Source organism: Musa acuminata, chromosome BXJ3-8, assembly GCF_036884655.1.
Source record: "Musa acuminata AAA Group cultivar baxijiao chromosome BXJ3-8, Cavendish_Baxijiao_AAA, whole genome shotgun sequence".
NCBI lineage: Eukaryota > Viridiplantae > Streptophyta > Magnoliopsida > Zingiberales > Musaceae > Musa > Musa acuminata.
Window position 1 is genome coordinate 49,304,015 of NC_088356.1, and position 26,874 is coordinate 49,330,888.

Consider the following 26,874-nt stretch of genomic DNA (forward strand, 5'->3'; position numbering starts at 1 on the left):
GCCTAGGATTACTTATCCTCTCCTGAGGCGTATGCTAAATCCCTTCCTCGATTCATTCGATATTGGTGGGGCTTCGATCGGAGACCGGACTCGGAACGATCGGAGGTCGAATTTTAGGGCTTTTTGACCTTTTCCCCGGACCATCCAACTGAATCTTGAGTGGTTCTACGCGGGATTCATGGGTTTTCGACGTCTATTTGGGTTTTTGATCCAACCAAATCAATGAGTCCTTCGGATTGGAGCCCAGCGACGATTGATTCGTTCTGCGAACTAGGGCTTTTCTTGAGCCCTAATTGTTTAAGAGCTCGGAGCTCGTCATTGGGAGATCGATCCATCACTTTCTTATTTGTTCTGCAAGAGGGTTGAAGAAGTACGGACTCCATCTTCGATTTTCGCTGGCGCAGAAGACCTCGAAGCCAGCTCCTCCTCGCCCTCCCCCTCCTGCCTTCGCTTTCGACGGCGACGACGACGAGGATGATATCGAGAGGGAAATCTCACGGCAGGCGTCCAAGAACAAGTCTCTCCGGAAGGTTTTTTAAAATCGTTTCCTTATTCCAGGTATTAATGAGTAAATTAACTTACGGGTTGATTGATTGATGGTGGAATTTGGTAGATCGAGGAGCAACACAAAAAGGCAATGGAAGAGGATCCCTCGGTCTTCGACTACGATGGGGTTTACGACGAGATGAAAGGGAAGATTGCGCGCCCCAAGGTTAAAGATCGAACGGAGAGAAAGGTACTTCACTTTTGCCTACGTTTGGATGAAAACATGATCCTTTTGATTACGCTGATTATCCCATGGAATTGCGTTTCGGTCTTATGTGAGACCTCTTTATGCTCTTCTTTTATGGTCATTTCGAATGATCAAATTGAAAGAAGTAATCTTTTAGATAAGACTATGGCGGTGATAATTGGGCTTCAAGAATATTTCTCAGAGGAAGAAAACCAGTAGATATGTACCCAAAGTTGGATACTCTACAAAACGAACTCACCTTATTACTCTTTTTGAAATTGGTTTTCCCTCTTGTGTTCAGGGTGGGGCAGGTGTGACGGTGATTATTAATCGTATCTTCTCCATTCCTTTCTTGAAATAAACATGGGATACCTTTTCCAGTTTTTTTTTCTTTTTCAAGTTAGTCGATCTCTCATACAAAGAGTATTGAATTATATTTTGGTTGAAATTCATATCAATAAAAGGATACAAAGTAAAGCTTTGTGGACTTTGTATGTTTGCTTTGGCACAATAATTAACATTTTAATTTTCAATTGTGCTTTGTTCAAGTATGATGTGAATTCAAAAATCCTAATTCGGCAGTTCTTTTTCGGCGGCATCCTTTTTGTATTAAACCTAAATTGTGGGAGAGGATCGACCTTGTTTTTTGAGTGCTTAACGATTAAGAATGCAAGTTAAAAATTTTTTGTCTGTGTTTGATCTTGGTTGCAGTCAAAGTATATAGAAACACTTATGGAGAAAGCAAAACAACGTGAGGGGGAACATGAAATTGTATATGAGAGGAAGCTGCTGAAAGGGAGGAGCAAGGATGATCACCTTTTTGTGGATAAGGAAAAGTTTGTAATCGGTGCCTACAGGAAAAAGATAGCAGAACAAGAAAAATGGTTGGACGAAGAGAGGCTGCGCCAAATTCGTGAAGAAAGAGATGATGTAAGTGGCTCATATCTTTCTTTTTGCTGCTTTGCTTTATTTTTCTTGTTGCATATGTAATGTGATTTATGCAACCTTTTGTGCATAAAAAACATCCACTGTTCAACAAAATGTGGTGTATTCGACAATTGATTTTGTTTTTCTCTGGTGGAAGAATAAAAGCTTAAAATCACTTCATTGTTGTAGAATAAGTTCATCAGCAATTGCCTTTTGTATGTTTATCTGGACTTTTTTGAGAAGCCAAAACTATGAGTTTGTCGGGGTCATGAAACATGGTAATACTTTTATTAGAACTTATCAATTTATTGTTTGAATGTGCTTCCAATTTGGAGTCATGTTGTACATACTTGTGTCATCTTCTTTTGTTAAATTTAAATCCTTTTGGTATTAACATCAGATAGAAATACTTTCGATAACTTTTATAGATTTATAGTGATGAAAGTTATTAAGTGTATATTTCGCCTTCGGGAGTATTGCATTTGTGAGCATAATTATTGAATTTATCTATTAGCTAATTGATGAATTGTAATATTAGCTATCAAGTATTAGATGCTATTTGGTGTTGGCCACATGGAATGAGACCTTGGTAAAAGTATTGCATCCAAGGTTCACATCTTAGTCATCTATTAATATAAACTTGGTGGTAATTTTGATTTTTTCCATAAAAATTGAATTTATCTTATTTTGGTTTTTGTATTGATTTTAATTTTTCTGTGACCTTATCCTATCATCATCTTTGTCCAATACTCCAACCATATTGTCCCAACCAATTATTGCATTATTATCCCCTTCTTGTTTACCAGTCTTGACCTTCATCTCGATTTTTAAAACCTTGATCAGATCAGAATTTGGACAGTTTTGGTTAGGGGTTTGATTCATACCCAGTTTAGTCAGATAGGCTATCAGATCACATCGTGTTAAGATATGTGACACTTGTAGTCTTATAAACTATAATCTTCCAATTATGAAGCACAGTGAGGTGTCTTGAGGGTTTGAGTGGATTTGACAATCTGGCTAACTTATGATCAGCATGGTTCATGTCTTTAACATCAGTTAGGGCAAGACTTAGGAGAGGACAAGACTTATGATGGTTCTCATGTTATTGTGAAACATGGAGCACCATAATTTTTTTACGCTTAGCCAGTAAGATTGGTCCTTCTGGTGACAATACGCATGTTTAATGTTCCGAAACTTAATGTGAATTTTCTTTTATGTTATCAACCATAGTGCAAGAAGATCCATTATGAGTGAAGGCTTCTAGTTATTGTATGTCGAATCCAATTCAAATGGCTGCTTTCAGCAATGATGCAATTCAAATTTGACTAGTATTTGAGTGATAAGTTGTTTTATGATGCAATTAAATGGGACTAGCAATTTCATTATTTCTCAGGAGTGATCACACTTCTCTTGGATGCTTTTACTTCTTTAGTTGGTTATCATGGTCATTAAATTTCATTATGAAGCTGCATTTTCTTTTCTTTAATCAGTTAATGTAATCGACATGACTGCTTCACGTAGGTAACCAAGAAGAGTGACTTGAGCGATTTTTACTTTGGGCTCGGTGAGAATGTAGCTTTTGGTGCTCAGTCAGAAGATACCACAAAACGGAAGGAAAAAAAGCCACCCAGAGGCACTTCAGCGGTACCTGAACATGGCCCTACTGAGAAGAATGGACAGACCGATTATACTCGGGATACAGAGAAAGATGATACCCAAGCCAAGACTTCTAGTAATACACAGAACAACTCTGAGCAAGCTTTAGAGTTAACAACATCAGGTGTTACTGTAAAAGATTACGATGATGGTGATAAATTGGCAGCTGTGGATCAATCAACTGAACGTTACACGAGAGGTGATGACGCATTGGCTTCAGCAAGAGAGCGTTTTTCTAACTCGAAAGAGAGCAAGACAGCAGTTGGAAAGCAATTGTTTCGTCTCTATTTAACACTTATATCTGGAGTTAAAATTTGTATCAGTCTGAGCAGCAGTAAGATGAACATAGAAATTCAATTCTGTGAAGAATTCTATCTGGAGAAGTATTGCTTGTCTGGGGAAGTGGCAGAATTTTTTTTTTGTCACTGCAGATTGTTGTCCAATAATAAATAATAGAATTTAGGCCTTCTCCGATGGCAAATAGAGAACAAAATCACTTCTAAACAAACAACAAATTTTGCAGGGAAATGATGAGCCACAGCTTCAACAATTTGAGAAATAAAAGAGAGAGAGGATTCTATTATTAGAGAATAAACAAACAAAAGCTTTAACTTTAGTTGGAGCCAAAAACAAAAGCTAAAGATGGAGGGGAAGAAATTATAATGTCACCTCAAAATGATTTCAGATGTTGTGGGGAGAAGCAACCGGAAAGATATCTCGTTCACATTCCAGCTTCATCCTTGGGGTGTCATTAGAACCAGAGAGAGCGTGCAATAATATATAGTCAGACTACAGGAAGGTTGTCATAATCCTATAGCGAAAATGCCATTAAGATTCCTCCAAAATCTAATCTTCCAACCACCTTTGGTCTCCCCCCACTCATCATTCACCACCGATAAAATCTTGGTTCCAGACAAATCTCAAAAAGACTATAGACCGGAGAGGAGAAAAGACGGTCAATATCCTAGATTATGACTTCTACGAATGATACGTCCGATAAGATACAAGGATACGTCCGATATGATACAAGGATCCATTTGGCATCGTTTTAAATGGTCTATTTACCGAATCAGATCCGATTAGGATATTAGTCCATCTGGATCCATTAACAACTCTTATCGGGTTTAAGACCGAATTTGATCCGCGTCACAGAGGCTTTAACAATAACGGGTGTATTTCTTTAAGATTCGTGTCATTGTGGGATGCTTCGTCCTTTTAATCGTTGTATGCTATTAAAATCCTAAAAAGAGCCGCTTGTGTAATTTTCTTTTTGTCTCGTCAATCTTCCCTTCTCTTCTATTAAAATAATCAAATACCAATATGTTAGATCTGATTGCCACCTAATGAATGATACGTCTGATACGATACTGCTAGTCATAAGTGCCCAACAAGCCAATCACGTGAGTGATGGCACGTGTGACTTGATACAGAATCTTTTTGCTTATTATATTTTGGCGTATATCACTTTATAACTATTGCATAAATGCATATATATTGTGATGTCCTTGGATTTGTGCAATGGGAATCGGATCGTGATGAGATCACGATAATGAGATCGATTCACCTTTAAACACATATCCTAAATAATCCCGGTCATAGGTTACTCGAGAGGGACATCGTGATAACCGGATAGACTGGTGTGCTGTATACCCGTCCATATGATGGATGCAGCTGGTCTCATAGCTGCTCGTGTAGGGACACTAGGGATACAGTACAGGTGCTCATTGGAGAATGAGTTCACTAATTGATCCGCTTACGGAATGCTGGATGGTTGATGATGCCTTATTGTCAGACAGCGATTCCATAGTCCTAGTGGTGTATCTGGTCCTTAGACTTGAGACACCAAGGATGTCCTGTATGAGTGCTCCACTCTTTGATACCAGACTTATAGGTTTGACTGTTCTCAGATCTAGTACAGCTGGTCATTGGGATTGGTAGTCGACCTTACGAGGGCTATTGAGTGTCGACAGAGGATCATCCACTCTCGGCGTCATGAGAGGAATATCCTATGTGTTCTTGCTCAGACAAATCTCTGGCCAGGGTCATTCGGGTTGAGAGAGAAAGAGTTCTCCGGGAGAATCCGATTAGAGCGAGACTCGAGTAGAAACCGTATGGGTCTGACAGCACCATGCTCGATATACGGTCTCTGGGATATTAGATGGATGAGGGACTATAGGTACATGGTAACTGAGGACAGACAGGTCCAATGGATTGGATTCCCCTGTATCGTCTGGGGACTACGGCGTAGTGGCCTAGTACTTCTGTAGTCGATGAGTCGAGTGAATTATTACAGAGATAATAATTCACTCAGTCAGAAGGAGTTCTGACAGGTATGACTCACGGCCAGCTCGATATTGGGCCTAGAGGGTCACACACATATGGTAGGCATTGCGATGAGTAGAGGTTCGGATATGAGATATCCGACGGAGCCCTGTCTTATTGGATGCAGATCCAATACCCACTAGGGAAAGGACCCATTAGGGTTTTGACACGGGATCTCTATAAATAGGAGGGATTCACAGCCTCATAGGCTAGAGTCTTTGCTTGCCTTTCCTATTCTCCTCTTCCTCTCCACCTAAGAGTAGGCCTGGAGTTTTGAGGAGCGTCGTCGCAACCCTGCTGTGTGGATCACCGCTAGAGAGGAGGACGCTTGACCTCCTTCACCCTCTCCTAAGGATCTGCAAGGAAACAGGGATATACGATCTCCCTAGGTAACACAATCTCTATACGCAGTTTTGTGTTTTTGCGGATTTTGCGCACCAATCTTCGCACGACGATGAACATCCTTTTGGGAATCGGGGATTTTTGTTTTCTTGTTCTTCCGCTGCGCATATGATGTCGCCCCCCAATGATTTCCCAACAGTGGTATCAGAGCCAGGTTGTTCGTGCGAATGATTGGTTTTGAACTGCGTGTATTGTGTTTAGGAAGAATATTGACGTCAAAATCGTTGACGCAAAAGCGAGGAAGGGCAGCAACAGTTGCTGCCCTCGATCTGCATGCCTGCAGCCACCTGCAGCGGCAGCCGCAGTCGCAGCCAGGCAGCACAGCGCCGGCGCATGCGCAAGCGCTGTGCCTGCAGCAGCCGGCCGGCGGCCTGCTTGCGGCCGGCTTGCGGCCGGCGGGGCTGGCAGCGCGGGCTGAGGCACCGCAGGGCAGCGCCGCGGGCAGAGGCGCCGCGGGGCAGCAGCGCGGGCTGAGGCACCGCAGGGCAGCGGCGCCTGTGGCCGCTGCTCCCACGGGCAAAAACCCCGCAGGGGCGGCCGCCAGCGAGGCAGCACCGCCTGCGGGCGCTGCCTCGCCGGCAGAACTGCCCGCGGAGGCGGCGACGCCCGCAGGCGAGGGCAGCGCCCCGCCCCTCGCCGCACAGGCCGCCGCCGGCAGGGTGGCGGCGGCGGCAGCAGCGAAAAGGGGAAAGGGCATTAGGGTTTTCTGGGAAAAAGACAGTTTTGCCCCTCGGAATTTGAGAAATTCCAGTTTCTGTCTTTTGTCCAAATTACGAAAATACCCTTAGGAATTGAGAAATTCCCTACATGTCCCTGATTTCAGAAAAATATTAATTAATTAAAAGGTTTAGTTGATTATTATTTTTATTATTATCTAGTAGTCCTACATGATGATGATTATTTATACATGTGATGTATGATGTGGGGACGGATGATCATGGACCGTGTGATGTGTGTACTTGTGATTATTATTATTGAGGTCTGCGAACCTCCATTATATTTCTCGTTTATTGTCGGGCCTGCGTGCCTATGATTAAGTTGTAATCACATGAGGAGGCGCAGCGGGAGCGTGGATGCGACAGCGGGACCCACGAGACGGACGATCGTGATGCATGGAGATGCATCAAGATGTCGACGAAACCGACGAGGACGAGATGGACGATCACAGGGCATGGAGATGCACCGTTGCACACATAGATCTTGATGTGAGTGATTAGGCCTACTGGCTCGGGCCTAATCATATTAGGTTGTGGTCCATGATCATCTGATGTGATTGCTTATACACATACTAGATATGTATATATATTTGCATGCGATGTAGATATATATTAAATATGTATATGTGTGACATGTCATATTAGGAGACCAAATTATAGAAACATCTCTCGATAATATTAAGTCGGTAAACGTGAGGCAATTAGATTGACCCACGTGGCCTTCCATCGTTATGAGTAGGAACCGATTCCCGGTGTAGGTTGAGTTGGTCGAGTCCCTCGAGACTCACCTATATCGCGATTCGCTATCTTGCTTACGACATAGAGATGTCACCGGTGACCTGAGGGCATGATATGCTTGGTCGAGTCCCTCGAGGGTATATCATCAAATCAGACTCATCTTGTAACGAAGGTGTTGACTTAACCGAGCATCATGGTTGGTCGAGTCCCTCGAGGCCATGGTGATTCGGAGGCCGAACAGGACGGGAATCACAAGGAGTTGTGATCGGCAAGAGTTGTCTACCTTTTAGGCTTAGTGTGATTGGTCGAGTCCCTCGAGGTTACACTAAGACGCTGATTGGATCCTGATCCCCACTAGAAGTCTGCCGGAGACTTCCGTTTCACGTGCTGAGGGTGTCGCGTGACTCGTTAGTAAAATAGTGGGAGCATATTAAGATAGAAGTCCATATCTTGATAGTTTATTTCTTGCAAAATCTGCATGTTATTCATTTTTTGCTACATCTTTATTTTCAGAAAATGTCGTTTTCAAATCCCTTACGTGGCATACTTGATGTCAACCGCCTCACTGGTCCAAATTATACGGATTGGCTCCGTAACTTGAGAATTGTTCTCACAGCGGAGAAAATCGTGTACGTCCTTGATACAGTGATGCCTACGCCCGAAGAAGGGGCAAGCGAGGATGAGATCGCTCGCTACGTGAAGTACATTGATGACTCCACTCTTGCTCAGTGCTATATGTTGGGCTCTATGACTCCAGAGTTACAGAGACAACATGAAAAGATGGATGCCAGATCCATTCTCCTACATGTCCGTAAATTGTTTGAGGAACAGGGAAGGACTCAACGATATGAGATATCCAAGAGCCTTTTCCGCGCTAGGATGACTGAGGGGACACCGGTTCAGAACCATGTCCTAAAGATGATTGAGTGGATAGAGAAACTCACAGGTCTATGAATGGTCCTAGAGGATAACTTGTGTGTGGACATTGTGCTTCAGTCCCTACCAGATTCCTTTTCACAGTTCATAATGAATTTTAATATGAACAAGCTTGAGGTGACTCTCCCAGAGCTCCTCAATATGTTGAGGGAGGCAGAGAGTACTATTAAGAAAGAGAAGCCAGTTCTCTACACTGGTGAGACCAGAAAGAAAAGGAAAGCAGAAAGGTCCCTTAAGAAGGGAAAGGGCAAGGGCAAACAAGGTAAAGCAAAGGTTGCTAAGAAAGACCCAACAAAGGACAAAGGCCAGTGCTTCCACTGTGGTAAAGATGGGCACTGGAAGAGAAACTGCAAAGAGTACCTTGCAGAAAGGGCGAAACAAAAGCTTGATGAAGCTTCAGGTACATTCACGATCAGTCTCCATTTGTCAGACTCTTATGATAACACATGGGTATTAGATATCGGTAGTGCTTATCATATATGCAATTCGTTGCAGGTTCTGGCAAGGCCTAGGAGACTAGAGAGAGACGAGATGGACCTAAAGATGGGTAATGGAGCAAAAGTTGCTGTATTAGCTGTTGGCGAGGTCGCTCTACATCTGCCTAGTGGAGCTTTTATTGCATTAGATGCATGTTATTTTGTTCCTTCTATTATCAAAAACATTATTTCCATTTCATGTTTAACAGTTAGTGGATATAAATTTGTTTTTGAGAACAATGGTTGTTCGATATTATTAGATGATAAGATCATCACGAAAGGAACATTGCATAATGGTTTATTTATGTTAGACACCACTCCACATATCATGAATGTAAATGTGTCCAAAAGGAAACGAGATGAGTTGAATAGTGCATACCTGTGGCATTGTAGGCTAGGTCACATCCATGAAAGAAGGATTCAAAAGTTGCTAAATGATGGATATCTAGATCCATTCGACTATGTGTCATATGCAACTTGTGAGCCTTGCATTCGTGGAAAACTGACCAACTCTCCATTTAGTGGAACTGGAGAGAGAGCCACTGAGTTGTTGGAACTCATACATAGTGATGTATGTGGACCCATGTCAACTCATGCCATTGGAGGTTACTCCTACTTCATTATATTTACTGATGATTTCTCAAGGTATGGATATGTGTACTTAATGAAGTACAAGTCCGAGGCCTTTGAGAAATTCAGAGAGTATAAGAATGAGGTGGAGAACCAGACTGGAAAGAGTATCAAAACTCTTCGATCAGATCGAGGAGGTGAGTACTTAAGTACAGAGTTACTCAGTTCCTTAAGGACCATGGGATATTATCCCAATGGACACCTCCTTATACACCTCAGCTCAATGGTGTCTCTGAAAGGAGAAATCGTACATTATTAGATATGGTACGGTCCATGATGAGTTTCGCTGACCTACCCATCTCATTCTGGGGAAATGCCCTAGAAACCGCAGCTTACCTTCTGAACAGAGTTCCAACTAAATCGGTAGTGTCTACACCATATGAGATATGAAAAGGGAAGAAGCCTGATCTTAAGGTTGTTAAGATTTGGGGCTGTTCTGCCCATGTTAAAAGACACAACCCCGATAAGTTAGAATCAAGGACAGAGCGATGCAAATTTGTGGGATACCCCAAGGAAACTTGTGGGTATTATTTCTATCATCTCGAGGACCAAAAGGTCTTTGTAGCTAAGAGAGCAGTGTTCCTTGAGAAGGAACACATTCTTGGCGGAGACAGTGTGAGAATGATAGAGTTGAGCGAAGTTAGGGAACCAAGCTCAAGCACCACTCTATAGCCCGAGTCTGTTCAGGTATCTAATACACAAGTTTCAACTTTACGCAGGTCTGATAGAGTATCCCATCCTCCTGAGAGATATGTGGGACATATTAGAGCAGAGGATGTAGAGGATATTGATCCTCAGACCTACGAGGAGCCTATTATGAGTATAGACTCCGGGAAGTGGAAAGAAGCCATGAATTCTGAGATGGATTCTATGTACTCCAATAAGGTTTGGAACCTAGTTGAAGCGCCCGAAGGTATTGTACCCATCGGTTGCAAATAGATCTTTAAGAAAAAGATCGGAGTAGATGGAAAGGTAGAGACCTATAAAGCAAGGCTAGTGGCTAAGGGGTATCGTCAAAGGCAAGGTGTTGACTACGACGAAACTTTCTCACCCGTAGCAATGCTAAAATCCATCAGAATTCTATTGGCTATTGCAGCACACTATGATTATGAGATCTGGCAGATGGATGTGAAAACCGCATTCCTCAACGGGAACATGGAGGAGGAGGTGTATATGATGCAACCTGAGGGATTCGTGTCCAAGAACTGCCCAGATAAGGTGTGTAGGTTGCTTAGATCCTTTTATGGACTAAAGCAAGCTTCCCGAAGTTGGAACATAAGATTTGATGAGTCAATCAGATCTTATGACTTCGTTAAGAACGAAGATGAGCCTTGTGTGTACAGGAAGGTAAGTGGGAGCGCTATCACATTTTTGGTGTCATATGTGGATGACATCCTCATCATTGGGAATGATGTAGGAATGCTATCCACAGTAAAGGCTTGGTTATCTAGACACTTCTCCATGAAGGACTTAGGGGAAGCATCCTATATCTTGGGGATTAGAATCTATAAAGATAGATCCAAAATGATGCTTGGCTTGTCCCAGTCCAGGTACATAGAAACTATTGTCAAAAGGTTTGACATGGAAAACTACCAGAAGAAAGGGCGAACATGGATATGATACCTTATGCCTCAGCAATAGGGTCTATCATGTATGCCATGCTATGTACTAGGCCTGATATAGCGCATGCTCTGAGTGTCACGAGCAGGTATCAGGCGGATCCAGGCTTGGAGCACTGGAAAGCAGTAAAGTGTATCCTTAAGTACTTGAGAAGGACTAAGGATCTTTTACTAGTATATGGAGGTAATAGCCTTAAGGTTGAAGGCTACACTGACTCAAGTTTTCAGTCTGATGTCGATGATAGCAAGTCGAATTCAGGGTATGTGTACACCTTGAATGGAGGAGCAGTGTGCTGGAAGAGTTCCAAGCAAGATACCACTGCTGACTCGACCACAGAGGCGGAGTACATTGCTGCATCAGATGCAACAAAAGAGGGAGTCTGGGTGAAGATGTTCATCACAGATTTGGGAGTCGATACAGATAGCGACAAGTCGACTTCCTTATATTGCGACAACTATGGGGCGATTACTCAAATAAGGGAACCCGGGTCTCATCAGAAGTGTTCTGAGGAGGTTCCAGCTTATCAGAGAGATCGTAACCCGAGGAGATGTAGCAGTGGAAAGAGTTCCATCAGAATATAACATTGCAGATCCACTGACAAAGCCGTTGTCTCATTTTGTCTTTGAGCGTCACAGGGGTCTGATGGGGATCAGACACATAGGTGATTGGCTTTAGGTCAAGTGGGAGATTGCTAGTCATAAGTGCCCAACAAGCCAATCACGTGAGTGATGGCACGTGTGACTTGATACAGAATCTTTTTGCTTATTATATTTTGGCGTATATCACTTTATAACTATTGCATAAATGCATATATATTGTGATGTCCTTGGATTTGTGCAATGGGAATCGGATCGTGATGAGATCACGATAATGAGATCGATTCACCTTTAAACACATATCCTAAATAATCCCGGTCATAGGTTGCTCGAGAGGGACATCGTGATAACCGGATAGACTGGTGTGCTGTATACCCGTCCATATGATGGATGCAGCTGGTCTCATAGCTGCTCGTGTAGGGACACTAGGGATACAGTACAGGTGCTCATTGGAGAATGAGTTCACTAATTGATCCGCTTACGGAATGCTGGATGGTTGATGATGCCTTATTGTCAGACAGCGATTCCATAGTCCTAGTGGTGTATCTGGTCCTTAGACTTGAGACACCAAGGATGTCCTGTATGAGTGCTCCACTCTTTGATACCAGACTTATAGGTTTGACTGTTCTCAGATCTAGTACAGCTGGTCATTGGGATTGGTAGTCGACCTTACGAGGGCTATTGAGTGTCGACAGAGGATCATCCACTCTCGGCGTCATGAGAGGAATATCCTATGTGTTCTTGCTCAGACAAATCTCTGGCCAGGGTCATTCGGGTTGAGAGAGAAAGAGTTCTCCGGGAGAATCCGATTAGAGCGAGACTCGAGTAGAAACCGTATGGGTCTGACAGCACCATGCTCGATATACGGTCTCTGGGATATTAGATGGATGAGGGACTATAGGTACATGGTAACTGAGGACAGACAGGTCCAATGGATTGGATTCCCCTGTATCGTCTGGGGACTACGGCGTAGTGGCCTAGTACTTCTGTAGTCGATGAGTCGAGTGAATTATTACAGAGATAATAATTCACTCAGTCAGAAGGAGTTCTGACAGGTATGACTCACGGCCAGCTCGATATTGGGCCTAGAGGGTCACACACATATGGTAGGCATTGCGATGAGTAGAGGTTCGGATATGAGATATCCGACGGAGCCCTGTCTTATTGGATGCAGATCCAATACCCACTAGGGAAAGGACCCATTAGGGTTTTGACACGGGATCTCTATAAATAGGAGGGATTCACAGCCTCATAGGCTAGAGTCTTTGCTTGCCTTTCCTATTCTCCTCTTCCTCTCCACCTAAGAGTAGGCCTGGAGTTTTGAGGAGCGTCGTCGCAACCCTGCTGTGTGGATCACCGCTAGAGAGGAGGACGCTTGACCTCCTTCACCCTCTCCTAAGGATCTGCAAGGAAACAGGGATATACGATCTCCCTAGGTAACACAATCTCTATACGCAGTTTTGTGTTTTTGCGGATTTTGCGCACCAATCTTCGCATGACGATGAACATCCTTTTGGGAATCGGGGATTTTTGTTTTCTTGTTCTTCCGCTGCGCATATGATGTCGCCCCCCAATGATTTCCCAACAGATACAAGGATTCATTTGGCATCGTTTTAGATGGCCTATTTATCGGATCAGGTCCGATTAGGATATTGGTCCATCTGGATCCATTAACAACTCTTATCGGGTTTAAGACCGAATCCGATCCGCGTGACAGAGGCTTTAACAATAACGGGTGTATTCCTTTAAGATTCGTGTCAGTGTGGGATGCTTCATCCTTTTAAATGTTGTATGCTATCAAAATCCTAAAAAGAGCTGCTTGTGTAATTTTTTTTTTGTCTCGTCAATCTTCCATTCTCTTCTATTAAAATAATCAAATACCAATATGTCAGATCCGATTGGCACCTAATAAATGATACGTCCGATACGATACAAGGATCCATTTGGCATCGTTTTATATTATCTATTTACCGGATTAGGTCCGATTAGGATATTGGTCCATCTGGATCCATTAACAACTCTTATTGGGTTTAAGATCGAATTCGATCCTCTTGACAGAGGCTTTAACAATAACGGGTGTATTTTTTTAAGATTCGTGTCAGTGTGGGATGCTTCGTCCTTTTAATCGTTGTATGCTATCAAAATCCTAAAGAGAGCCGCTTGTGTAATTTTCTTTTTGTCTCGTCAATCTTCCCTTCTCTTCTATTAAAATAACCAAATATCAATATGCCAGATCCGATTGCCACCTAATTAATGATACGTCCGATACGATATAAGGATCCATTTGGCATCGTTTTAGATGGTCTATTTACCGGATTAGGTCCGATTATGATATTGGTCCATTTGGATCTATTAAGAACTATTATTGGGTTTAAGATCGAATCCGATCCGCGTGACAGAGGCTTTAACAATAATGAGTGTATTTCTTTTGATCATTCGAAATGACCATGAAAGAAGGGCATAAAGGGGTCTTGTTGAATCTCGTATTTTGATGATGAAACTACTTGATATATGTTTATGATTTAATCTGCGTTTTGAGTGACGCGGGATGCCTCGATCGGGATGAGACAATTAAAGCAGGAAAATCATGTTGTGCTGGAGGAACATGTCAGAAGATTGGACGTCGGGCCGGTGGATCGGTCGACGTATCGACAGAAGGCTTCGGGCCGTGGACTCGGGCATCGGACCAAGAAGAGTGGGTATTGTGCCAAAGATATCGGAGTTACGAAGTCAACTGGCCGATTGGGCAATAGGCCGCAGGAAAGGACGATGCGCCGAAGAATCTGACGAAGCGTCGAGGGACCAATGACATGCCGGACAACTTGGTTAATTGCTTAGGATTAATTGTCTCGATCGAAGCTTTTGTTTACATGTGCAGGATTAACTGCGATGAAAGTAAAACATGCAGCAGGAGTTGCGCCGGAGTCAAGACAATGATCACGTTGGGAGTTCGAGAGTTCGACAGAAGTTCGGACAGTCGTCGGAGGTTCTGTGGGAACAAATTCGAGAAGTCCATAAGCTTGCCAAAGAAGCTCGTCGGAACTCGCCAAGTGGATCGTCGCAAGTCCAGGAGTTTGCTGGAAGTCCGTAGGAGCATCACCGAGGGTTCATCGGATGATCGACAGAAGTTCGCCGGAAGCTCGCTAGAAGAAGCGATTGACGCACCGGAGCAAGCTGCAGAAATTATGTTAGGAATTATCGTAGTTAGCACAATGATTAAGTTGGAAATGGGAGGTGATCCCATTAACTTAATCTTGGGGCAATTGGGCCCCTAAAAAACCTAAATTGGGCCGAATGGATCAACCCATTCGGACCCTGATTGCTGTGGGAGGTGCAACCGCCCAAGCCAGGAGGTGGCACCGCTTGGCCTAAGTCTCCCAGCGAGACTAGGCGGTGCAACCGCCCCAGCCAGGAGGTGGCACCGCCTGGGCTCAGTCTCCAAGCGAGACTGGGCGGTGCAACCTCCCCTGACAAGAGGTGGCACCGCATGAGCTCAGTCTTCGAGCTCTGCCAGGCGGTGCAACCGCCTCAATCAGGAGGTGCAACCGTCTGAGCTCGGTCATCGAGCTCTGGCATAGTGGTGCAACCGCCCCTGACAGAGGTGGCACCGCCTAGAGGCTCAGTCTTCGAGCTCTACCAGGCGGTGCAACCGCCCTAGTCAGTTGTTGCAACCGCCTGATCCCGGAATTCCGGGAATTGACAGTTTTGAGCTCCTAATTAAAACAAACTTGAATCGATTTATACTAAGATCCACACTTCACCCGATTTTTAATTCTAATATAGAAGGATTTGCTCTATCACTTAGCTCTCACCTGCGGCGGTATTGTGTAGACCAACTACCCTCCACTAATCTAGCTTGATTCGGCCAACTCATCGCCAGACTTAACTTCAACTCCAAAAACCTTAAAAAAAGAAAATCTTAATTATCTTCTTCGCTTTATGTTATATAATCCTTTTAATATTCAAAAATGATATTTTCTAGAAAAGACTCATAAAATCTAGAAAAACCTGGTACAAAAATATATTAACACAAGCACAATCCTGGTCCATCAGAGATCTAATGCCTATCTACATCGGTGATAATTAATTAAGTGTCAAGCAATGATCATTTATCAATAATATATTCTATTATGTTTGCTGTCTTCCAATAAAATATACAATGTCAAGTTATATATGATTCATGTGTATATAAATATAAATATATATTTGGTAAAGGCTTTAAACAGGTCAATATGGCTGGCGTTGATGCAATTAATTCTTGTGGAGTCTGAGAGGGCCTCGATAAATTGACGTCGTCTCGCGATCTGAGATCTCCGCCGCACATATCCTCGATCCCTCCGCCGTCACTCCTTTCGCGTCCTCTTCCTTACACCCATCCATATCAAGAGCCCCTCCGAGCCCTAATCCCCCTACTGATCTGATATTGGGCTTTTCTTCTCCGCTTTTTGCTGCTGCTGCCTACGAGGTGCGCACTTCTGTTACGGTCGCTTTGCTACCTTCTCGATAAAATTTGTTTCAAGAAGAGAACACCGATCCGATCACATGAACCATTGTGGTTTTGATGTGGCCTTTTTTTCTCCCACGATCATGTGTGCTTGGTGGTGGTCTAGATGGATTTCGGATTGATGTCTTTTCTCTTCTCTCCGAAAAGGATGACAGAAAGTGTTATTCCCTGTGAAAGGGAATGGCGAGATTTTGTACGGAAAGAACTTCCAGAAGTTCATATATGTTGCTTTGTGGATTTCTTTTTTCTTTCGTGTTTTGATGATTTTAGTCCGTGAATTTATAATGTTTGTATAGGATGTTTCTGTTTATGAATATGTGCAGAATACAATCCTCATAAAGGAGCTCGGAGCTGGTCATTGGGACCTCGAATAGGAGTGAGGAAGGGGAGGAAGAAGAGCCGGTGAGCGCGAGGGATGAAGAATTACGGACTCCGGCTTCGATTTCCGCTGGTGCAGAAGACCTCGAAGCCAGCTCCTCCTCGCCCTTCCCTTCCTGCCTTCGCTTTCGGCGGCGGCGACGACGAGGATGACATCGAGAGGGAAATCTCACGGCAGGCGTCCAAGAACAAGTCTCTCCGGAAGGTTTTTTAAAATGGTTTCCTTATTCCTGGTATTGATGAGTAAATTAACTTACGGGTTGATTGATTGATGGTGGAATTTGGTAGATCGAGGAGCAGCACAAAAAGGCAATGGAAGAGGATCCCTCGGTCTTCGACTACGACGGGGTTTACGACGAGATGAAAGGGAAGATTGCGCGCCCCAAGGTTCAGAATCGAACGGAGAGAAAGGTACTTCACTTTTGCCTACGTTTGGATGAAAACATGATCCTTTTGATTACGCTGATGATCGCATGAAATTGCGTTTCAGTCTTATGTGAGACCTCTTTATTCCCTTCTTTCATGGTCATTTCGAATGATCAAATTGAAAGAAGTGATCTTTTAGATGAGACTATGACGATGATAATTGGGCTCCAAGAAGATTTCTTAGATATGTACCCAAAGACGGATACTCTACAAAACGAACTCACCTTATTACTCTTTTTGAAATTGGTTTTCCCTCGTGTTCAGGGTGGGGCAGGTGTGACGGTGATTATTTATCGTATCTTCTCCATTCCTTTCTTGAAATAAACATGGGATACCTTTTCCAGTTTTTTTTTCTTTTTCAAGTTAGTCGATCTCTCGTACAAAGAGTATTGAATTATATTTTGGTTGAAATTCAGATCAATAATAGGATACAAAGTAAAGCTTTGTGGACTTTGTATGTTTGCTTTGGCACAATAATTAGCATTTTAATTTTCAATTGTGCTTTGTTCAAGTATGATGTGAATTCAAAAATCCTAATTCGGCAGTTCTTTTTCGGCGGCATCCTTTTTGTATTAAACCTAAATTGTGGGAGAGGATCGACCTTATTTTTTGAGTGCTTAACGATTAAGAATGCAAGTTAAAAATTTTATGTCTGTGTTTGATCTTGGTTGCAGTCAAAGTATATAGAAACACTTATGGAGAAAGCAAAACAACGTGAGCGGGAACATGGAATTGTATATGAGAGGAAGCTGCTGAAAGAGAGGAGCAAGGATGATCACCTTTTTGCAGATAAGGAAAAGTTTGTAACCGGTGCCTACAAGAAAAAGCTAGCAGAACAAGCTAAATGGTTGGACGAAGAGAGGCTGCGCCAAATTCGTGAAGAAAGAGATGATGTAAGTGGCTCATATCTTTCTTTTTGCTGCTTTGCTTTATTTTTCTTGTTGCATATGTAATGTGATTTATGCAACCTTTTGTGCATAAAAAACATCCACTGTTCAACAAAATGTGGTGTATTCGACAATTGATTTTGTTTTTCTTTGGTGGAAGAATAAAAGCTTAAAATCACTTCATTGTTGTAGAATCAGCTCATCAGCAATTGCCTTTTGTATGTTTATCTGGACTTTTTTAAGAAGTCAAAACCATGAGTTTGTCGGGGTCATGAAACATGGTAATACTTTTATTAGAACTTATCAATTTATTGTTTGAATGTGCTTCCAATTTGGAGTCATGTTGTACATACTTGTGTCATCTTCTTTTGTTAAATTTAAATCCTTTTGGTATTAACATCAGATAGAAATACTTTCGATAACTTTTGTAGATTTATAGTGATGAAAGTTATTAAGTGTATATTTCGCCTTCGGGAGTATTGCATTTGTGAGCATAATTATTGAATTTATCTATTAGCTAATTTATGAATTGTAATATTAGCTATCAAGTATTAGATGCTATTTGGTGTTGGCCACATGGAATGAGACCTTGGTAAAATTATTGTATCCAAGGTTCACATCTTAGTCATCTATTAATATAAGCTTGGTGGTAATTTTGATTTTTTCCATAAAAATTGAATTTATCTGATTTTGGTTTTTGTATTGATTTTAATTTTTCTGTGACCTTATCCTATCATCATCTTTGTCCAATACTCCAACCATATTGTCCCAACCAATTGTTGCATTATTATCCCCTTCTTGTTTACCAGTCTTGACCTTCATCTCGATTTTTAAAACCTTGATCAGATCAGAATTTGGACAGTTTTGGTTAGGGGTTTGATTCATACCCAGTTTAGTCAGATAGGCTATCAGATCATATCGTGTTAAGATATGTGACACTTGTAGTCTTATAAACTATAATCTTCCAATTATGAAGCACAGTGAGGTGTCTTGAGGGTTTGAGTGGATTTGACAACCTGGCTAACTTATGATCAGCATGGTTCATGTCTTTAACATCAGTTAGGGCAAGACTTAGGAGAGGACAAGACTTATGATGGTTCTCATGTTATTGTGAAACATGGAGCACCATAATTTTTTTACGCTTAGCCAGTAAGATTGGTCCTTCTGGTGACAATACGCATGTTTAATGTTCCGAAACTTAATGTGAATTTTCTTTTATGTTATCAACCATAGTGCAAGAAGATCCATTATGAGTGAAGGCTTCTAGTTATTGTATGTCGAATCCAATTCAAATGGCTGCTTTCAGCAATGATGCAATTTAAATTTGACTAGTATTTGAGTGATAAGTTGTTTTATGTTGCAATTAAGTGGGACTAGGAATTTCATTATTTCTCAGGAGTGATCACACTTCTCTTCGATGCTTTTACTTTTTTAGTTGGTTATCATGGTCATTAAATTTCATTATGCAGCACCCATTTCTTTTCTTTAATCAGTTAATGTAACCGACATGACTGCTTCATGTAGGTAACCAAGAAGAGTGACTTGAGCGATTTTTACTTTGGGCTCGGTGAGAATGTAGCTTTTGGTGCTCAATCAGAAGATGCCACAAAACGGAAGGAACAAAAGCCACCCGGAGGCACTTCAGCGGTACCTGAACATGGCCCTACTGAGAAGAATGCACAGACAGATTATACTCGGGATATAGAGAAAGTTGATACTCAAGCCAAGACTTCTAGTCATACACAGAACAACTCTGAGCAAGCTGCAGAGTTAACAACATCAGATGTAACTGTAAAAGGTTACGATGATGGTGATAAATTGGCAGCTGTGGATCAATCAACTGAACGTTACACGAGAGGTGATGACGCATTGGCTTCAGCAAGAGAGCGTTTTCTAACTCGAAAGAGAGCAAGACAGCAGTTGGAAAGCAGTTGTTTCGTCTCTATTTAGCACTTATATCTGGAGTTAAAATTGGTATTCTCTGATGCCATTTATAGTAACCTCATCGGTTATTTAGTTTTTGAGGAACTCAAGAAGTGCACCTCTTGGTAAGTTTGCTGTAAGAATTTCTCCAAAATAAGCAAAAGAAGCATCAAACGTTTCATGTTAGACGCTTATTTATACACATAAAAGTTGTTTGAAGTGACAGTGGTCAGTCTATATATGATTATGAACAGCTACAGTCTAGCCATTTCTGACTACCTGGGAGCTGATATGTCATGCAGCCCATCAGTACAAGCAGACCTTAATAACCTTCAAGTTGGAATTGATCTTCATGGTGCTGAGGTATATGCATGGCTTGTTAACAGAAATCCTGTTCTTCAGATTAAATTCTTCTTCTGCTAGTTAATCTCTTGAAGATAATCTTTCTGTTCTTTCATATAATCCTGTTACAAATATAAATCTGCTATTTTTTTTCTTTTTTGTCTGTTTTTAGGGGTTTCCTGGTGTTGATGATTCAATATATGGATCTCTTGGAGATATAGGTTTGTATTATTTGCTGCAGTTTTTGTTGTTTTCTTTACAAATTATCATTTTTCAGGAGTTAACTTTGATTAGTGCTAGTAATTCACTTCTATTTTTGTTTTCCCCCCACAAAATTAGTCTTTTCTTAGCAGTTAGCTTTTTATTTTTGCAATCATTTGAATTTTGAAAGTTCTTTAACATATTAAAATTCAAGTTATTACTACTGTTGGATGTTCATGAGATTTTTCTTTTCATGAAATAGAAGGCAAAGCCATTTAAATTTAGTAGATAAGATTAGAGCTAAAATTTTGGTACAACACAAAAGATAGGGAAAAAACTTGGAATGAGTAGTAGTCCCCTACTCTGTCTTCCTTCATCTCAGTTCCAGTGCTTAGTGGGACTTGGGGCTAGATTCCACTTTCAAATCCAAATATGAAAGTGCCAGGTGGTGAAATTGTATCTTGAGCCTTGCCTAATCCATCTAGCAATCCTGGTTGACCTTGGAACACCTCAAATGCCTGCCATGCATATTAATCTTCCCACCATCCGAGTGAAAGTAAGCCTTGTCACATGCATCTTGTAGTGACACACAGCAGCACGAAGCTGTCCAAATGGCCAATCATGTAGGATATTCATGATTGGAGCTGAAACCCACCTTGGCTTAGCCAGTAACATAGTGGATGCGGGCAGTTCAACTGGAGAGTCTTGCTAAGGTTGAGTTCAAGTTCAGTTTCCTTCGCAATAGTCCTTTAGTACATGTACATAAACAACCTATATGTTAACTAAATACATGCAAGACTAACACGAGTGCAACTAAGTGCTGTCAAATTCTGGTTCACTATCTGTGTACAGTGTGTATTAGTAGGAATCAATTGTGAGGTTGGGTCATGGCATTACAGTGAGGTTGCTCTTTTCACAACCAGGTGACCAAGTTTCATGAACATAGCAGCTTGAGGGGTCCCTAGACCCAACCTCAGTATAGAGTCTCGTATACTAGGCATTTTTCAAAATTCTTGTCATTTGAAAACCTATGTCAAATTTTGTAAAGATAAGCCATGCCAAAAACATGTCCAAGTATGTTCACCTCATAACACTAGGTATGCCAGATCATCTGAATTGGGTTAGGCTGAATTTGCATATTGGCACAAATATTTCCAAGCTCAATTCGTAATGGTTTCGAAATACTTGTTACGGTAATAAGCTGGTGAAAATGGAGTGTATTTACTGTTGTACTTAATTTTTTATTCTCTCTTTTTGTTTGAGGATTCATCTGATGTGTGGTTGTATTCATTGTAAATTGCTTTACATGAATGATTAAGTTTGGATATTGAAGCATATTAGATAGTTTTCCAAGTTTGTTTTAAGTGTTTGCTACACAACATTTTGTTTTATAATTTTAACAATATTTTTCACTTGTAGGATTCATGGAGGTCTGGGACCATCCAACACAAGATTATGAGAAGTTCTTTTGAACCTTTAACTGTGTTGTGGCAATTGAAGTAAGGCTGCTTATTACTTATCCTCCAGCCAGTATCTGGATTTCAAACATCTAGGATTTTAGACAATAAATAGCACATTGATATATCAACTATCAGTTGCTGTGTCCAGTATCTAAACCACATGTCACAAAGTTGTGTTCTGCTTTTGTTGTCTGCTGCTTTAAATTCCTGCCATTAACTTTGTCCTTACCTTGTGAGAATGGTTGTTTTGTACCTTGTTCAGTAACTTCTGTTTGCCCGTTTGAGGAGAGGCTTCCATCTAATTCCATAGTCTATTGTTTGATGATGAAGGTTAACATTGATTAACTTAATTGTGCTCTATGTAGCTAATATTGCTGAAGTATCATTATCAGTTAATGTTTTATCTCATTATATTTCCAGATGTTCTCTTTCCCACTAATCTTATGTTTAGTGCTAGATTGGCTTGCAGTTGGTAGATCCTTGTAACACATCTAAGTTCGATTTCTAGTATATTTTATCAAGATAAATTAGAAATTCTAGAGGTTGCCTCTTGGCTTTCCAGGGAAAGGAAGTGAGAATGAGAACACGTAAGTATGAAACTTTTGTAAAGAAGTGGACTACTAGTGTTCAAAGAATTGGCATGTGAAATCATATAATGAAGAGTGAATGAAACTTTTTATTGCTGTTAGAAAGGTCCATGAAATTTGAACCAAGTCTTTTACTGGATTGAATGCTCAAGGATATAAAAATTTGTGTTGCATTAGGTTGGTCAAATTGGACAATGTGTAATAAAAACATCAGATTTGTGATAAAAATAATTAAAATATTAAAGGAACCTAAATTTGGGGAAAAATTAAAATTAAAAATAAAAAAATACTTAAAGCTTGTTATTTTCCTCAACTTTTGAAACTACAACAGAAAGTTAAAGAAAAACTACTCAATTTTCTAGATAAAATCACCTAAATGTTCAATTTATGAATTTTGAATTTCACCAAAATTTTTAACTTTCTATTTTCATCTTTCATTACTTGTGAAAAGAAACTCTAATAGTCTAGCTCTGGCTAATCATGTATCATATATGAAAACATCAGACAAAGATCATCAGGAGCTACTTATTGTCATATATAAAATTTATGCCTAAAGATTACTAAAATGTAGTTTTTTTATGACATTACTGAAATCTAGCCTTCTGAAGATGATTATATTTTTCTAAATCTGCTTTCATTGTGTACCATGACATATACAAAAATCCTTGATGTTGACATGGTGATCGGTAGTACATGCATGTTTTTTTATTGTGTTCTTAACCCTGTTTTATTTGCTTTTTTCTCTTTAAAAAAAGAATAACTGAGTTCCTCCTCCATTTTTGGCAATCATATGGAGAGGTGAATCTCTTATAAATAATGTCACCGTCCACGTTCATTGAAGAAGCCATCTATCAATTAACATCTGAAGTGTCAATGAGTTGTTCCCATATTGTGCTAAACTTCTCGAGCTGATTGGACCAATTCAGGATAAAACCAATGATCCTGTAATCAATTTTCTGAACTAGTGTAAGGGTTCACTAGAGGTTTTATTTTGTGCCAACTAAATTGCCCAGATCCATAAAGGATTGGGACCAACTTAAGGACACATACATGGTAACAAAGCAACAGGATGATAGCAGAAGAAAGGGTAAGAGAACGTTATTCGGACAGAGTAGAAGAATTTGATGTGGTAGACATTTCTTTTTTGGTATGATGGATAATTATGGCTAAGGTTTGGTAAATTGTCGAAGAAGGCGTGAATGGAGCAGTAGCAGCAAAAGCAGTGGCAGCAGCTGTAGTAGAGGGCTGAAGCTCTGAACCAAGATAGATTTGAGCGACAACAGAGATATAACAACATACCTGCATCACTGTGATCACTAATATGATTACTGGATTACGATCTTCTCTCTGCCCTTCAGAGCAAGATGGAAATGGAGATGATGGAGAGCCAAGGAATGGAGTTTTTGGGAGGATGATGGCCTACTGCAGCTTTTATCTTCCGAGTCACAGAGATGTCAGAGGAGAGAACATGTTATGAGATAATGTATGTCGTACGTGGGTGGCCAACCACATTGCCGAGATCTACAAAATTTGAACTCACGGGCAGGAATTTGGTTCCAAATGTAGCAGAATAGTTCGAAGTCGAATCGATAACACGTTGATCCATACGATTGTATCCAACCGGTAGTGTACAAGCACAACACCACACGGTTGGTGGACGGTTCGGAATCCCGTTTAAGGAAAGAAACACACGGTTAAGTCGCGTATATACTACACGTGAGTGTACTCTGATGCGTGATTTTAAAGGTCACAAATATATATATATATATATATATATATATATATATATATATATATATATTATTGAGGACAAAGATTTTCATTGCATTGGTTGAACAATGAGTTGATCGAACCATGCGAGACCGACACCGGTGAACAACGCGGTGAATACGAAGAGGAGGAGAACCTTCCGACTCGTTCGCTGGCCTTTTTATTGGTGCAGTTGTAAAGCCTGCGAGCGGTTCGCCATGTGCTCGCACTGTGAAGACACAGCTTCGTGGACTGTTACAAGCAGTGACTCCATGGCTGCAGCTTGTTTCAGAGAAAGTGAAACAAAGTGGGGAATCATCTGATAAAGAAGTCAAAGAACAGGCTGCATACTGTGCGCTGCCAATCTGGCTGGGTAAAAGGAGCTGTGACATGGTTAAAAGACATGCATGGTCTGAGAGCTCCGTGTATGGGACAGCGCAATGTGCGCAAGCTTTGGTTTTGTTGGACCCAAATTTGCTGGTGCTACAGAGGCCATGGTCTTCACCAACATTTAGAATGAATATTTGTCATAAATATATATATAATTAAAAGGTATTCAGGGATTTTATTTTTTGGCAATATCATCACATTATCGGATCTAGAATAATATAACCGGAGAATGAACATGTTCACAATAAACGCAGCTTCTGAAATCAAAGACATGGCTTGAATGCTGCATAATGAGAAAGGAGATACAGAAGTAGGTTTTACTCATAAAAAGTCAATATTCTAATCCTGCATTTGCAGGAGAGTCCATGATTAGTCAATGGCCTTAGCATCATCCGAACTGTAATCCTATATGGTCATTGCAGCTTCTTGTATCACAAGGTGGAAATATTTCTCATCGAATCAATTTCTTATTCCAATTTATTTTCTTTTTCTTTTGATTTTATTTTTATAATATCCACAAAGGGTTATCTTAAATTTTACTATAGCTTGCTGGATATAAACTGGGAGTTGGTTGGATGAGAGGACTTATAATATAAACTAAATCATGATGGTTTCGTCAGTGAGATTAAAGAGGAAGAATTATGTGTGTTATTATATATGGTGTTAATGATCCATTTCTGCCTAAGCAAATGTATGTGAATCACCTAGATATGCTCTTCTACAAGGCTTTTTCTTACCATATTAGAAAATTTTAAATGATATAATATTTTTTTTTATTAAAATATTTTAATAATTATATAATTAATTATATCGAAGTCAGATGACTCGTCACGACATAATATTATACCTCACATACATCAGGTCATAATTAGATTATGTAGAATTTGTAATATCTCGACTCATCTTAGATATAAAATTAATATAATTTATAAAAATTAAATTTATTTATTTATTAATTTTAATTTAAAATTTTAAACAGTGATTTCAACTTAACAAAATTGACGATCCAATCAACTCAACCAAGATTAAATAGAGTTTATCTTTATTTAGAAATTTATTTTTATGACATGGAAACACAAAAATGACTATAAAAAAATCCAAATAAGGTGAATTTTCTTTTGTTGTTGTTGTTGACATGACGTGTTGTATGAAACAGTCTTTGTGTATGCTTTCCACCCTTTTTTGATACGTATCTGTGCCTGGAAAATCGGTAGGTCGTTGAGTTGTTCTCGCTCTCTCACGATGCTCACTTTTACTTGTCCAATTATAAGGCAGGTAATTGAACGCGTTGGCCGGAAAGAGTAAGAGAGTTTTGTCATGACACCTCGTCGGCCTAGGATTACTTATCCTCTCCCGAGGCGTATGCTAACTCCCTTCCTCGGTTCATTCGATATTGGTGGGGCTTCGATCGGATACCGGACTCGGAACGATCGGAGGTCGAATTTTAGGGCTTTTTGACCTTTTCCCCGGACCATCCAACTGAATCTTGAGTGGTTCTACGTGGGATTCATGGGTTTTCGGCGTCTATTTGGGTTTTTGATCCAACAAAATCGGTGAGTCCTTCGGATTGGAGCCCAGTGACGATTGATTCGTTCTGCGAACTAGGGCTTTTCTTGAGCCCTAATTGTTTAAGAGCTCGGAGCTCGTCATTGGGAGATCGATCCATCACTTTCTTATTTGTTCTGCAAGAGGGATGAAGAAGTACGGACTCCAGCTTCGATTTTCGCTGGCGCAGAAGACCTCGAAGCCAGCTCCTCCTCGCCCTCCCCCTCTTGCCTTCACTTTCGACGGCGACGACGACGAGGATGACATCGAGAGGGAAATCTCACGGCAGGCGTCCAAGAACTAGTCTCTCCAGAAGGTTTCTTGAAATGGTTTCTTTATTCCTGGTATTGATGAGTAAATGAACTTGCGGGTTGGTTGATTGATGGTGGAATTTGGTAGATCAAGGAGCAGCACAAAAAGGCAATGGAAGAGGATCCCTCAATCTTCGACTACGATGGGGTTTACGACGAGATGAAGGGGAAGATTGCGCGCCCCAAGGTTTAGGATCGAACGGAGAGAAAGGTACTTCACTTTTGCCTACGTTTGGATGAAAACATTATCCTTTTGATTACGCTGATGAAAACATGTCCAACAATAAATAATATAATTTAGGCCTTCTTTAATGGCCAATAGAGAACAAAATCACTTCTAAACAAACAACAAATTTTGCAAGGAAATGATGAGCCACCGCTTCAACAATTGGAGAAATAAAAAAGAGAGAGGATTCTAT

General features: G+C 40.9%; 2 protein-coding genes across 2 annotated transcripts; both read left to right on the plus strand.

Annotated features, from left to right (window-relative positions):
* Positions 1-296: 296 nt before the first annotated feature.
* On the plus strand, positions 297-16,662 carry LOC135644281 (uncharacterized; the record flags this gene model as incomplete). The annotated part of the gene is made up of 5 exons (XM_065161748.1): positions 297-530; positions 614-736; positions 1,445-1,663; positions 3,182-3,515; positions 16,580-16,662. Coding segments are annotated over 5 exons (993 nt in total), but the record flags the coding sequence as incomplete, so codon positions are not given.
* LOC135644282 (uncharacterized) lies at positions 16,005-26,648 on the plus strand. Its single transcript, XM_065161749.1, has 8 exons — positions 16,005-16,217; positions 16,580-16,839; positions 16,923-17,045; positions 17,735-17,953; positions 19,472-19,866; positions 19,945-19,995; positions 20,125-20,233; positions 26,544-26,648. Exons 2-8 carry the CDS (start codon positions 16,672-16,674, stop codon positions 26,646-26,648), a joined length of 1,170 nt encoding a protein of 389 aa, XP_065017821.1. The 5' UTR covers positions 16,005-16,217; positions 16,580-16,671.
* Positions 26,649-26,874: the final 226 nt, after the last annotated feature.